At 46.3% G+C, this 15,066-nt stretch overlaps 2 protein-coding genes and 1 long non-coding RNA gene across 6 annotated transcripts in view; 1 reads left to right on the forward strand and 2 right to left on the reverse strand.

Annotated features, from left to right (window-relative positions):
* LOC143526704 (uncharacterized) overlaps window positions 1-898 on the reverse strand; it is a 26,209-nt gene extending 25,311 nt beyond the window's left edge. Inside the window, exon 1 of the long non-coding RNA XR_013133921.1 lies at window positions 264-898. This is a non-coding gene — a long non-coding RNA (uncharacterized LOC143526704). The remainder of the gene's footprint in view (window positions 1-263) is intronic.
* Window positions 1-5,648, forward strand: part of npas4a (neuronal PAS domain protein 4a) — a 6,226-nt gene extending 578 nt beyond the window's left edge. Inside the window, exons 2-8 of one of the 2 annotated variants that reach the window (XM_077021274.1) lie at window positions 428-591; window positions 723-825; window positions 926-1,226; window positions 1,333-1,442; window positions 1,687-1,822; window positions 1,935-3,691; window positions 3,833-5,648. In XM_077021274.1, coding sequence (XP_076877389.1) covers window positions 428-591; window positions 723-825; window positions 926-1,226; window positions 1,333-1,442; window positions 1,687-1,822; window positions 1,935-3,691; window positions 3,833-3,861 — 2,600 coding nt within the window. In that variant the 3' untranslated portion in view covers window positions 3,862-5,648. Of the gene's footprint in view, window positions 1-427; window positions 592-722; window positions 826-925; window positions 1,227-1,332; window positions 1,443-1,686; window positions 1,823-1,934; window positions 3,806-3,832 lie in introns of those variants that run through there. The other variant, XM_077021273.1, reaches the window with a different exon arrangement.
* Window positions 5,649-9,469: 3,821 nt separating this feature from the next.
* Window positions 9,470-15,066, reverse strand: part of mrpl11 (mitochondrial ribosomal protein L11) — a 31,565-nt gene continuing 25,968 nt past the window's right edge. For all 3 annotated transcript variants that reach the window (XM_077021282.1, XM_077021284.1, XM_077021283.1), the window contains 3 exons: window positions 12,083-12,176; window positions 11,267-11,426; window positions 9,470-9,741 (listed from right to left, as the gene is read on the reverse strand). In XM_077021282.1, the coding sequence (XP_076877397.1) occupies window positions 9,639-9,741; window positions 11,267-11,426; window positions 12,083-12,176 (357 nt within the window). In that variant the 3' untranslated portion in view covers window positions 9,470-9,638. The remainder of the gene's footprint in view (window positions 9,742-11,266; window positions 11,427-12,082; window positions 12,177-15,066) is intronic.

Genomic DNA, 15,066 nt, shown 5'->3' on the forward strand with positions numbered 1-15,066 from the left:
ATGCGGTTTTTGTTATCTAAAGTTGTTTAGTCGCTATGCAGTTTGAACGGAAGAAAACTAGAAATCTGTAGCGTTTTGAGATATGATACCCATGTTTCGGCACGAGCTGTACTCTAAGCGAGTTACGGCAACAGGTGGATCTCGTTACACGGCTTTTTATTTGTGAATTGAAAAAAGATTATTACATTTAAGGTAAATACGGCACTTTACGACAGATTTATATTTGCTAAAAGCGTCATGTAGTATAGCGTTTCAAAACTTACGAGCCGCTCTCCGCAGTGCTGAAACACACACACACATATGCTGTCCATGGTGCTGAAAACGACTCGCGCTACGGCGTGTGAACAGATTACATTTAAAAATGCGCTTGCGTTATGCCAGAAGAAACGCTCCATGGTTTTTCATGTCCGGTCATCAATTCTTTCAGATGTACCAGCAGCTAGCGGCGCTGAGGAAAGCGCGAGATTCCTCTCATTTCACGAGCTCACGGAGGTGGTGCAAGCGATGCCAGGTTTCCTGATGCTGCTGACTGCGGAGGGGAAGCTCCTTTACCTTTCGGACAGCGTCTCTGAGCACCTCGGACACTCAATGGTGAGTGAGACAGCAGACGGATGTCCTCATTATTCTGTTTCCACGCTTACTCTATTATAGCACTTATAGTGGAAAATCTATAAGATGGATTGATAAGCCTTCTTCATGCCACATTCTTGTCAAATTTTCAGGTAGATTTGGTCGCCCAAGGGGACAGTGTGTATGATATAATAGACCCTACAGACCACTTTATCATGAGGAGTAACCTGGTGCCTCCCACTTCACCTGACACAGGTAAGATGTTTGCACATTCACCAGTGTCTGAGCACGACTCATTCATGCCCCGTGTGTACTGGTGTTCATTTTTTTTTCTTTTCCCAAACCATCATTTCAGATCGATTGTTTCGCTGCCGTTTCAACACTTCCAAGTCGGTGCGGAGGCAGAGTGCTGGCAACAAGCTGGTTCTGATCCGGGCTTGCTGTCTGTCACCACCGCCTGGCCCCGTCTCCCCAGGATCCTACTGGACTTCCAACCCAGTGTGGGTTTGCTTCTGTGCGCCTCTGGAGCCACACCCACCCCGACCCGGCGCTGCCACCGAACAACCTTTGCACCTGTCCCTGGAGAGCAGTTTTCTCCTCGCGTCTTTCCGCTCCCAGCACAGTCGTGACATGAGGCTGCAGGAAGCGCAGGACAGGTGAGGCCCGAGTTCTGTTAAACCCACCAGGTACTGGTGTGACCCAGGTGTGACCCAGGTGTGATAGGTTACAGTGTCTCAACTGTGATGTTTTGCTCTCTTACAGTGTGAGCGTTTACCTCGGCATGAACGTGGCAACTTTACGCTCTCGCTCCTGGTATAGCCTCCTGCATCCAGAGGACCTTACACACGCTTCAACTCAGCACTGCAGCCTGTGTGAGTGTCACACTGAAACACCTCACTCAAGTACACTAGCTCAGCTCAGGACAGTAGGACTATGTAGGTCTATGTATTCACAAAGCTATCACTGTCCTCACACTCCCCACAATCAGCTCCATACCACCTATCCGTGTAGCAGCTGAGTACTTCAGAACACCTACAGAGATGATGCGTGACTCAAAACCACACGCTGGGTGGAATATGTCTTGAGTTGGGCTTTTCTTCCTCGTTTCCCACGCAGTGAGAGAGGGAGGAGAAGGCAGGGCTGAGATGGTGGTTCGTTTGGAGGCTGTGGATCACTCGTGGGTTTGGCTTTACATGGTCTTGCAGCTGGAGACCGGCGAACATCCCATCTGCAGTTCCAACTACATCATCAGGTAAATCACACATCAGATACAGTATCAAGCAGGTCATTCTGCAAGTGTGATGACGGAATTCAAGAAAGGCGAAAAAAATAATTGACCTCTGACCCTCTTCTCCATGCTATAGTGAGTCAGAAGCCTGGTCCGTGAGGCAACAGCTAAGCTCTGAAGAGACGCAGATGTCTGGCGTGTTGAGCACAGGCACCTCCCAACATGAGACTCTGGGCTTGCAGAGTCCTGAAACTCTCTCTAGCCCTGATCAAGTGTTCACGCCTGGGAGCAGCGGCCTCTCGGGACAGTCGTTCGACTTCAGCACGGCCGTCTGCAGTGCAGGCTCCACAGAGGAGCAAGCTGGCAGCTCCTCCATGGAAGCCCTCCCAGTGGAGAGTGGTCCACGCTCCAGCCTCTCCTCTTTGGAGGAGGATACCTTCTTCCAGCAGCCACCCAGTGAGCCCGTGGACAGGCCTTCAACTGCTTCTTCGCCCGATACAGTCGCAACTGTATCAGACTTGGACTTCCTCACCCAGAACATTCTACTGCCCCCTGCTTTCCAGGTAGACCCCCCGCTACCTGCACTGCCCCTTCCATTACCACCCATACCTACTTCCCAGACTCAGCAGACCAAGGAGTTCGTGTGCACCCCTCCATATACACCACAGCTTGGGAGTAGCTTCCCCTTTGGGGAGCCGCTCTTCAGCTTCGACCCCACCGGCACCACCACTCCTCCGCCTCTGGCCTCAACGGCAACAGTCACGACGACGGTAGCCGCCTCTCTTTCTCCATCTGCTCCGTCAAACCCACAAGGCAGCCCTGCTCCACCTACCACCACGCTGTCCTCTCTGCTGCCTCTTACCCTGTCAGCTCCATCCACAGAGATTCTCTTTCCTGTAGAGCCCTGCAGCGGCTCGCTGTACGAGAAGCTCCCTCCGACTCCAGACAGTCCCGGCGACGGAGACTGCACCGTCATGACTCTGCCAGAGGTTCGTGGGCCGCTCTATGTCGACGTCCCCCACGGGCCGCTCCCCTATCCACCCGAAGGCTTACTCACACCTGAGGCCTCGCCTGGAAAACAGTCCAACATGTCTTTCTTTAACCTAGAGCAGGAGAGAGAAAAAGACAGAACAGAGATCTCCCTTTTAGCCCAGCACATAAGTACGCTGGCGGAAGGGTTCTACCTGGATCCTCTCCTCTCCAAGCTCTTTCCTTCCCCCATTTCTCCCCAACCTCCTTCTCCTTCCCTGGACTCGGAGGTAATGGAGACGGTCCCACTTCTGGGTGAATTCTACCCGGTTAAATCCTGGAGAGGCCTGGACTTGCCCATCTTCCCAGACGATGACTCTCTGTTTGAAGAGAGTGTCCTAGAGTCCCTCCTCCAGGACCTGTCCTCCCCCTCGCTCTCCCCCAGCCCTTCCTCTCCCTCCAGCACCTCCTCCTCCCCACTAACTCCCGAGTGCTGGCGTCCAACCCTGCACTTCGACGGCATTTCTGTCGTGAGTGCCGGCCACTTCTGTAGCGTCCAATCGGCGCACTGTAACCACGCGGCCGGGTGCGGAACCACGATGTCGCCGGGCGACGCGGGCGACGCGGCGGACGTCATGTCGGCAGGAGAAGTCGCCATGGAGACGGAGGCGGAGTCATCGCCGGTGTCCACCGGTGTTCCAGCATCTCCGCTGCAGCTGACCGCCTCGCTGGTATCTCCGGCGCCGGCTTCCTCGCCCGCCAGCCCCGCATCGCCCGGTCTGCCTTGCGCCCAGTCCCTCCTCGAGGAGCTGGCCGCCCTGGAACCCATGTTTGGGGCAGGTGCCTCGATCGCCCCCGGCCTGGGGCAACAACCTGAGTTGTATCAACTCCAAAGTCACCAGCCGCAACAGTGCTTCCGCAAAGGTGAGAGCATCCGTTTGTTTTTGGTCAACTTCTTAAACATCTTAACATCTTAAACATCTTCTTGAACTTATATAGCATAACATGGTAGAATGCTGAGAAATATTTGCTAACTGTGTTTTCCTCTCTTTCTCTTTCTTTCAGATGGGAGTGGAAGTGATCCTCCGTTCTAAAATAAGTCTGTGACTTACTTCATTAAGTATGGCATATTGTCATATTTCATGGAGCTACTTTTACTGAAAAGTGAAGATTATCTAATTGTATAAATATATACATAATGTATATAAAGCCAAAAACACTTAAAACTTCCTCATATCCACTGAGAAAATAATTCTTCATATTTTGTTCATGTATCTATCCATAAATTTTTATGTCAATAATGGTGCGACATCTCGACAACAATGCAATATAACAGCTATGTGCAAACCAAGTTTTGAAGACTTGGCAATGACTTTAATTCTCTGCTTTACTGTAACATGAGCTTTTACTGGAGACTGAGATCTCTGACTTTGTAAGCGCAACTCGACTTACAGACTTGCATTTGTATTCACTCGTAGTGAAAATAACTCTGTTGTGAACTCTTGACATGAAGGGGAACAAAAAAACCCCTTCCTTCATATCTCAATAAGATAACAGTCAGCCAGCTTACAGGTCAATGCTTGTGATGGCACAGTCATACACACAAAGCCCAAAGTGTGGAGAAGACACCTAGATGTGCAGTACTACAACTGGACATTCCTACAGGTGACAAGAGCTTAGCAGTACTCAATTCCTTCCAAGATCTCCTTAGCTGTATTAAATTAGTTTTAACAGTGTATCTATCAATTGGAAACAGTAATATCAACAGCTCTAAATATCACAAATCCAGAACACATTGAGCTTTGGGTCTATGGTTGCCATTCTGTTCTGTCTTTCCAAATCTGTGTATCGGTGTGCTGTGCAAATGTTTCTTTAATCTGTGAACAAAAATCCCAGTTTGTGTGCAAGACGAGTCAAGGTTTCCGACTCTCTTCAAATGGTCCAGTAGATGCAGGAGAAGGAGAAGAAACTGTAAGCTGACAATGAGAAGAACGAGAACAGAAGAGCAGAGGACTGTGGCGTTGCACGTAAGCGTGACTGGACTGCCACTGCAGCCAGCCCGGGTTAAATGGCTCCTCGATCAGCCTTTGGAGTGAGCAAGGCCAGACACAAACACAATGGACTTCTTTGCAGCATCGATATTTGCAGTGCCTGTGATCTGCTGTTCCTCTGGTGTGCTTACCTGAGCTGAAGCGTGCTCAACCCAGCCGGGCGCTATTTATTTATTTATTTATTTATTTACTTACTAATTTTTTTACAGCGAATACCACAATGACATCGTAACTTCACTCTGTGCGGTGTGGAGTGGTGAACACAACTGTGTGAATGTCCAATTCTTCTTTTTTGAGAGGGGTTAAAAATCCACACACACACACACACACACACAAAAAAGACAAGTGAAGTTTTGTTTTAAAAAAATGAAACGGACAATAGGGATGGGCTACTATTTCTATTCTGTTACCAGTCGACACGGGTTGAGAATGGTTCTATTCCCATGGTGTTGACATGCTAACGTAGAGTTGTCTACGGTCAAGTAAAGGATTGATTCCTACATTCTACCTATTTACATGCTAAGTTTAAAAAAGTATTATATTGTACGTGTGCTGTTATACAGAATGGGTGATTGGTGCACACGCCTCTAGCTAGGCGGGTGATGGAGCTCCAGTTGGTAATAGGATGTACGCATTTGTACATTTGTATGAACAGAGCAGATATCTGTACATATCAGAGACATTTTTATGGTATATGAGAAAAAAAAACATACTTGACATAACGCTATCTATGAAGAATGGACATTGTGGATCAGTGTTCTTTTGTGTCGCTGATAAGTGTATTTGGATGTCAAAAACAAATGCATTTATATTAAAGTGCACTTAAGCTGCTCGTGTCTCTTGCGTCATCGTGTTCTGTCTCCGCTTCCCCGAGCTCGCTGCCCCGCCCCCTGCCCCCCCCCCCCCCCCCCTCCACGTCATCCACTCTTCGCTCCGGCGCACCTCTGTCACTCCAGCGCTCGAGTCCCTCCTTCCCGCGCGCGCGCCTCCCCCCTTTACCTCTTCCCCTGTTGCGCAGACTGCTCAGCAACAGCGCTGACGCACGCGCTCATGACGAGACGTCGTCTGACTCAGACTGACGCACACGCTCGACACGGAGGCGCGCGCGCGCACTGTGACGCACGAGGCGCGCTCCGGACGCACGTGCACGCGCACAAGCCCCCCCTCCCCAGCAGCCCACACTCAACGTACCTGCTGCTCGGACGTCACACGTCGACGGTGCCGTTGATCTCCATATATGGGCTTTCCTGCTCGGGGGTACCAATTTTAGCCCTCTCCTCTTCTTCCTTACAGCATCCTTTCCCAATAAGGAGAGAGTGAGAAAGAGAGAGGGAGGAAGAGAAAGATAGAGCAGTGTGTTGCTCTGCTAACATTCATTATGCGCAAGGACATTAACAAACCTCAACACGTTTGTTGTTATTATTTATAAACCTCAGTTTCCCAATGAAAGGCCTTAGTCTCATCAAGACTAGCATGAAACGGCCTTCTCCACAGCACGTTTCTCCCCCTGTTCTGTCTTTCTGTCTCACCTGAATGTGTCTTGGGGAGTTGAACAAGAACCAGGATCTAGCTAGGCAGCTGAGACAAAGGAACTGGACATTGTGTTCCCGCCTCAGTTGTACACGAGGACATATGCTGGTGAGAAACCAAGCGTGCCACAGAAACCTACTTTAGCTCTCTGACGCCACCTTCTGGCACAGAAAGTAAAGTTCTCATGCGTCACGTAAGTAAGTAAGTAAATAAATAAATAAAGCCCTGAAGCAATTTACATGTATATATATCCTTTCGTACAATTATTTTTACATTATCAATTTACATTACAGTGTAACACACTAATTTTTAGTCAAAGACTAAAAAGGTGTGAATGTCTGCCAATCTTAAATTTAACAAAGGACAGAAGTGTCGTGTCCAGAGGTCAGGGAGGTTCTGACACCAACATGACTGAACCGTGTGTTCTCTCTGTATTACAGCGACCTTACCACGACAAATAAATATCTGTGCTTTTGATGTATACCGTTTGTGTGTGACATCTGCAGGGAACGGTCGCCCCCTGGTGGAAGCACGTGGTACGGACATCACCAAAACAAATAAGAACAGATCCATATGCAGGAATGTTTTGTTTAGCATCAATCATTCAGAACAAAATTTATTAAGTCCACATAATACGTTTGGTTATTTATTTTATCAACTGAATCAACTTGGTAAAATTGCCTTGTTATTTAAAGGTAACTTGAAAACCAAATAATTTCTTGTCTACAGTACGCCAAAGTATCTTTTGAAGTATGTGGGGTCGTTTGGTATAGTTTGGCACACATCAATGTAAAGAAACTCGCAGTGGCAGGAGAATGGCCGGTTTTGATTTTGAATTGATTTTTTAGGTATGATTTTTATATAGATCCAGTGATGGCTTCTAATGAATGACCTATAATATAATGCAATGTTACACTCACATGGGTGTTGCATGCTTCAGACAAAATATTTGCAGACGTTATTCGTTAGGGTAGCTCTGAAAAACTGATCTGTTAGAATACTTATATTGACACGATAAACTTGTGGATTCAATGCATTAAATGCATACGCAAAACTTTTGCATATTTGCAAATTGCATAGTGGACCATGTGATAGTCAGGATCAAAACCGCTACTATCACACTGGTCATGATTCAGATTTGCGTTTTGACCTAAACCCTAAACGCTACGGCTCACAGCAACACTGTAGTGAAACGGCACCCGACGTGTGTTCACCATGACATTTATAGTTAGTGTTAGTGGTATGATGAGACGCAGCTCCATAAACATCATATAATGACATAAATCTGTTTTATTCATAACTTGTGTCAGTGATATTTACAGCAGTCGTTTTTTAAAATAACATTTAGCGGAGCAAATTGATTACTGTAATTAAAGCGTCAGCTTATAATATTTGAGATTTCCGACTATCCGACGTGATCATTATTTAGTTGTATAGCATGGTGAAAAATTATACTTGTCACATTTTATATTCATTTACTAGCGACTGTCATCACATCACACTTAAATCCGGCAACTTGTCACTTATTTACGCAGTTAGCAGTGTGCATGATGAATGAATATAACACTGAACTTACTCACTTTTTTGTACCTAGTGACTTACTATACGTAGAATTGTATCTTAATATTTCCTCAGCATACAGACTATCGAACTCTTCGCCTGTGCAGCGCCACCTCGTGGCCGTTTCACATTTTTACACGTGTCCCTACGTGTGCGATGATTCTGAATTCGCTTCTGCTTAGGAAGAAGGAGCATGCACGTTATCTGTCCTGTACGTTTCATGCTCCATTCCCCTATACGGCATCGCCACGGTATCGGTATCGTGGTGGCTCATTGCGAAGTAGCCTATCCAAAAATATCATCCCAGCAGAGGTGTTGTGATCATAAATCTTTGATTAATGAAGGGTTTGGGGATGACTTGTATAATCAATGCCATAAGATGGAAAACTGACATATCTAGAGTCATAACGGAAGCAACCAGCAAGCAAAGTAAAATGTGCTGTGGGTGCAAAAAAATAAAATAAAAACTATAAAAATATGCTGCATATTACTGAGGGAATCACCTTAAAGGGATGGAATCCAACATATTTCCCCAAGGAACACATTTCCTACCTACACCGAGGTGATTTAAAATGGTGTCTGTGTTATTCATTTTGTTTTGTCCTGTTTTACTTTGGTCATTTCACAAACCTTCAGGTTTGCAGACGCGGCAAGCTTTCGAGACACAAAGGCTTCCCAAAGGGGAAACAGAGGCTCACAGGAGGCAGGGTAATGCATGTCAATGAGACAGCTCTCTTCAGCAACTCTGCCTCATAGGACTGCCATCAACCATCATGAATCTCATGCTAATATTTATCTGACCAGTCATACCAGTTTCTTTCCCCATCACATCCACAGGGAGGCGGACAAAAAAATGACACCTGCCAACCAGAGTCGCTGGCGTCAAGGTTCTTTGAAATGGCCAGGGATGACTGATCGGCCCCAGTGTCCATTTCAAGGGATTTGAGTGAGAAGCTGCTTGCTCAGGGGCGTCAAGACGCTGATATTGTATGTATTCATGCTGTCAGTCAACAGAGGTGGAGTGGAGGAGATTCGCTGAATGCTTCCACCTCCATCTCTCTAGTTATCAAGCAGAAAAAAAGCCATTCCCTTTGTGTTACTCAGGAGAAGAAAAAAAAAAACATTCCTGACCTTCACTTCTGACAGACAACTGCAATGCAGACAAAGTCTGTTGTGGTCTTTGGAAAGTGATTTGACAGATTTTCCTGAACTTTTTGATCCTTGGGTCAGTGCCTGGGTTCTGACTCGCAGACAGACTCATCAAGTCCCAGCCGAGCTATTCTGTGACCGATGACTCTGTTCTCTCGACTGTTTAAAAGAGTCGGGAGTTAAAACTGTGTTTAGCTATAAGGTGGGTGCTAACTACCAAGGATTTCTAGAAAGTAAATCTCTTTCAGAATCAAGCTTTCAAATGAATTCAAATGAAGTGAGGAGGGAAGCGTGAGGCAGGCAGGGGACAGAGACAGAAAGGGAAAGAGGAGTGAGAAATTGCTTGAGAGAGAACGAGAGAGAAAGAATGAAAGAGAATTTAAAAAAACAAGGCTCCGTAACCACCACGAAATCAGTTGAGGGTGTGAAACAAGTATATTTTATAACCAAAGACAGACAGTGTGTAATTCAAGCCTTCCAGAAATAAGCGGTAGCGGCAGACAGCCGGGCTGGTCTGACAGGCACCGCTGCAGGTACAGGGACGTCGGCACATCCGGGGTTGGGTTTTTCTTTCTGCCCTTTCACGTCGTCTTCTCAGAGGCCTCCGCTGCGATTAAGGCGGCTTCCTCCTTCAGCCTTTCCTCACGAAGTCGGAGGAACTCCTCGTACTCCTGTGGCGACAGGCTGACAGAACAGGAGAGGGGAGGAACGGTAACGACGTGCCGCCGGAAGAGAGGAGGAGGACGAGGGAGGGAGGGAGACAAGACAGACACACAGACAGACAGACAGACAGAGAGACCAACCAGTATTACATTAGAATTTCACTATTCTTTTCGGTTCATTGAAATGCAGGATGAGTGTTCTTTTATGCATGCATGACCAGCTGGTTGCCAGTGCTCCAGTGACATGGTTCATTCAACACAGATCATCATCATCATCATCATCATCTTTGAGAGGGACTCAAGGCCTCAAATCACCAAGGTAATGAGGTCCTGTCCTTGTAACCTGCCCAAACGCTGATAAATCACACCGACACCATAACGCTGTCAGATGTTTGTAAGCAGGAATTTTAAAACTAGGTGCGATTCGGCTGCAAGTCTCAGCTGCATATATTGTAGGGAAAACCAAAGGCATTTAAGTAACTCTGGATAAACGGCACTGCAATTTATGCACATTCATTATCAGTGTTTTGATGAGTGCGGATGAGTGCTGTGGTGTACTGGGGGGACAGCAGACGCGTGAGGGTGCATTGAGCAAATGCTATTTTAATTTTAATGGAAATATTAAGGGTGTGTTGCATGTCTGTACATAACAGTATTAACTCGGCTTAAAGCTCAGACCAAGAATATTTCCCATTTTTATGATTATCTGAGAATAACTCAGGATAAGCTGAATTCAACGGTAAAAATGGTAATGTTAATTCAATGGTAAAATGGACTGTAAAATGGTCAGTCAATCATGACAACTATTCAGTTCAACAACAGAACAATACGAGACGTGATTTAAAACATGATCTTGAAGTTTCTTAAAAGGAAACTACACCCACCCACCCCCACACACACCCAATCAGCAAAGCTTATAATTGCATGTCCTTCCTGTTTACCAATGGCATAAGCCTGAGGAGTGAGTTGACATCAGGTTAGTAGCACCTAATGAGCCGGTGGGCAGAGAGTGCTGTGGCCCCCACACACACATTTGAGGGCGGTTATCAAAAAGCAGGACAGCACATCGTACATAACAATCTAATAGAGTAGGTGGTAAATGTACACAAAGGGCTTCTTGAACAGTCTTTTATGAATCTCGCATTATAAAAGGACAACTGAGGAATCGTTTGCACACCTGTATTCAGATTTATACTCATTTTCCGGTCTTCTGTTTATTTATTGGCCTTCTGTGCAATAGTGGATCTTTGAACGCTAATCTTTAATCCTTTTACCTCCTTTTGCCTTTCTGAAAAGGACCACTTGAAAGTAAGCCTCTGGGCTTTATTCCACTTTTAATCCTGTATTTTTAGCCTTTGTGTGAGTACAACTCCAGCTTCCTTAAATGGGTGTTATGAATTATTAAATAATGCAACTAAATCTCCTTTGCATATTTTGCATGAAGTCCTGTGTGTCTTCTATGTAGTGCATATGTTGTGCGTTCTGCGTGTCCTGTTCATGGTGCGGGATGGCGGCTGGCATTGCGAGACGCGGCGGTGTGTTCTCACTCGTTGACGATCTGGATCCCGAGGGATCTGGCCGAGCCGATGATGCACTTCACCATGGTCTGCAGGGAGGTGTCCTGCACCTTGAAGCACTCGTCCTGCACCTTGACCAGTGCTATCTCGTACACCGCCCGCACCGACACCATCCCGGCTATCTCGTGCCCTGGAAAACGGGTCAAAGAAGTGTGGCTGGTGAGAAGGGTTGGAAAGGCGGAGGTGGAGAGGCGGGGGGGGGGGGGGGAGGAGGCAACGCGGTGTGTGTGGACTGGATGTACAAGCCGGTGGATGATTGTAGAGCACCTCGGCGCTCTGAGAAAGGCGCATAAGAGGAACTTCATTCCTTCAGTCAGAGAGCAGAGACGGGGGGCTGGGATGCAGGTGTAAAGGCGAATGTGTGTGTGTGTGTGTGTGTGTGTGTGTGTGTGTGTGTGTGTGTGTGTGTGTGACTGTGTGTGACAGAACGAGAGACTGTGAGCAGGAACTGTGCAAGTGTGGCTGCAGGAACCCTTCAGAAGAGTGTAAGGGGTGGGAAGTGTGGAGGGTGGGTGTTAAAGGTGGGTATAACCGAGGAGGACCGGGACGTGCAGAAAACAAAGCAAAATCCATCATTCCCCTTCCACACACACCGCACCTTCTGCCACCACTTACCTCAAAGGAACTTTCCCGCCGTTTTCTAGCGGCCCATAAATATATCATCAATCCGAAGGAGGATAATTTTTTAAAATATGAAACCAACCAGCCTATGAGGGCAAGTGCCCAGTGCTAAAACACAACCTAAGGGGCAAACGGGTGGTGGGGTGAAGAGCAGGCCTGGCTTACCCGTCCGGCTGGCGCCCTTCTCGATGCCCGCAGCCTGTTTCAGGAAGTACGACACGGTGGGCTTCCCGATCTCCAAGTCATACGTCCTATCCGGCTGGAGGCAGAAGAGAGACACAGACTCAACACGATTTCATACTTTAAGGGAGCCCATTTTAAGATAGGGAAAAGCAGCAGTAAGAAATATATCCATCACATCTCGAAAAACATGGTCAAAAGGCAGAATCATAAAAAGCAGTGGTCACTCTCGTACGTTTTCAAAATAAAAACAGGTCTGTATTAAAAGCTTTCACACTTACAAGAAAGGCTTGTTATCTTGCCCTAAAAACAAAGCTTCTCTCTCTCTCCATAGAGACCTCCAGCTATTAGTGACACTGGCTTCTGCAGGAAGATGAGCTAACATTTCTACGCCTCCAACAGTGCTATGAACCCTGCAAGAATCCAATTGCCATCCACAGCCCTTGACAGCCTTTCACAGACTCTGTGTCTGATAAAACCGAGGTGTACACCCCCACTCCCCCCCCCCCCCCCCCCCCCCTCGTCTGGCCTGCTACAACACGAGCTTTATGGAGCGGATTAAGCGCCACGCTGAGGATCAAAGACAATGAGAACGCAGCAGACAGCTTAATGGGTCCAGCGGGGACTTCACAGGGAGCCTGACGTGGAAACGCAAGCCCGCCAAAATACGCCACAGGCGTCTGGCTAAACCCTAAAGCCGCTATTGTCCCGCACTGTCAACCGGGCTCTTTCCCAGAAGACCGGCCACCACTTAGGTGAGGCTGGCAGGGCCATTGCCCGGCTCCATACACAGGGGTTTTTTTTTAAGCTCTGCTTTGCAAAGCAGGCTGATGATCATTAAAGATTCTTCCTCCTTTGCAGTGTTTGGCGTGGCACCAGCTTTCTGCACAGTCATTGCAAAGGAACCAACAAGGTGAAATGACTCAAGTAGAGAATTCACGAAATGACTCTAGTTTAGCTGTTCTGAGAAATTAAAAGTCCTATAAAATACTTTAAAGGCACGCTATTTGAGGAGTCTACAGAGCTCAGAGAAACTCGGTGAGCGATAGCGATATATTTGCCCCATGTTTGCACATCACATTAACTTTGTCGAGTTTATTTCTTTTACGAGTATCAGTTGCAATTAAAGCCATTATTTGCAATGCTATGGCAACCCTTCAGATGAGCATAAGACCAGTCTACCAAACATAAAACAAATATGATTAACTTTGGCCTCAATCTATAGAATGAAGTTGGCATCTTAGCACTGCTGGAAGCATAATGCAAAAACATTTTTTTTGGACCTCTCAGAAATATTCTTTATGACTGTTGGGATGGTTGCAAGCACCATAAACTCCCCAGGTTCTGGGTGGTCTCCGGAACCAGTCGTAGTGCCCAAAGGGAATACATTTGGTCTAGCAGCAAACCACCTCAGCACAGGGTGTTCTGCCAAAGTCCCTCAGACCAGCAAGGTGTGAAATGGCCCAGGCAGACAAAAAAAAACTCCACAACAACAACAACAACAACAAAACCCTGGAAGAACTTCCTGTATTCCAGAAGCTCCCTGAATACAGGAAGAAAAGCCACGTTTGACCAGGAGAACTTGAGGTTCTAGTTTAGAGAGGTAGAGCCCGGCTGGGAGCGATCAGTCTTCACCTGAAGGAACATTCACATGGGCAGACGGTGAAGCAACACCGACTCCTGCAATTCATCCAGGGACTCATTACTGGGTTTTGCATTTGACTGCATTTATACAGTGACCAAATTAAACTCAGGACATTCAAGGGCTTCTTCAGACTGATTTTAAAGACCCAAAGTGTAAGAACTCCTTTTAACTGGTTAGCTGTAAAAGCTCAAATAATTTAAGCAATGAAAACATGATGAGAATTCAAGATTCGTGAGCTGGATACATAATCTGAAAACGCTGGCCTAGTTTTCAACTCTCTTAAGAGGAGTAGAAAAATAATCCCATATATTTTGTCAACAAAAATATGCATCATAACTGAACAGCAGACTCTCAAGTGCACTTAAGTATGATGGTCACGTCAAACAGAAAAGAAAAAAACGTGTTTGATGTTTGTTACAATATTTAATTAACTCCCCGATTACAGGAACAGAGGAAAATGGAAGGCTTTGAACCGAGAGCAGCAGAAACCATGGAGGTTACAGAAATGATGAGGGTTATAACCAAAAACCTCTAGTGATAGCAGGACTGAAATAACCCAATAGTTAACCGATTTCACATACCCACCTCATTAGAAACCCTTACGCGGCACCTACAGACACCACGGATCACAGTTTGCCGCAACCCTGAGCCTGCCTTCACTCAACAGAGGCAAGATTTGTGACCACTGAGCCACTGCTGACCAGATATTAGCAGTCTGCATGGGTCTCGGACCGTTCTCACAGACGTGATAATGTGTGCTTGAACTGGTATTGGTGTATTCAGCACAAGTGTGTTGACGGAGTTTGTGTGTGCTCCAGTGCATCTGCTGGGCCGAGTGCCATCTGTCTTGCAGATGTAGCCACCAGTGGTTCTGGATAACAGAGCCTGTTAAGAAGTGGTTGACCAATATGGATTTTTCAATACCTGATGACAATATATAGACAGTAGAGCAGCTAATGGCTGTCTTACCGATCTGTTTTTTTTATTCGTTAATTCTATTTATTAAATTTATTTTATTTAGACATTAATTAATATCTCATTTATTTACATTTTTGCTGAATTACAACTTAATAATAAACGAGACAAAGTTACTAAACTTAAATAAATGTTCATTTAACACGTATTGCCTGCATCAACTTTGTTCGCTTGTGTATAACAGCACAACTCATTAAAAAAATGCATCATCCAAATAAATGTCCACAGGTAATAAAGAAACTAAACTTTGTGAAAAGAACGCCAGTGCTGTTCATCTCGAAACGGATCAGTCGACTGCCACTGTACACAGTGAGCTGGTGAAGGAGATGTCAGTGCTTCTTCTCGCACA

Source organism: Brachyhypopomus gauderio, chromosome 11, assembly GCF_052324685.1.
Source record: "Brachyhypopomus gauderio isolate BG-103 chromosome 11, BGAUD_0.2, whole genome shotgun sequence".
In the NCBI taxonomy this organism is placed as follows: Eukaryota; Metazoa; Chordata; class Actinopteri; order Gymnotiformes; family Hypopomidae; genus Brachyhypopomus; species Brachyhypopomus gauderio.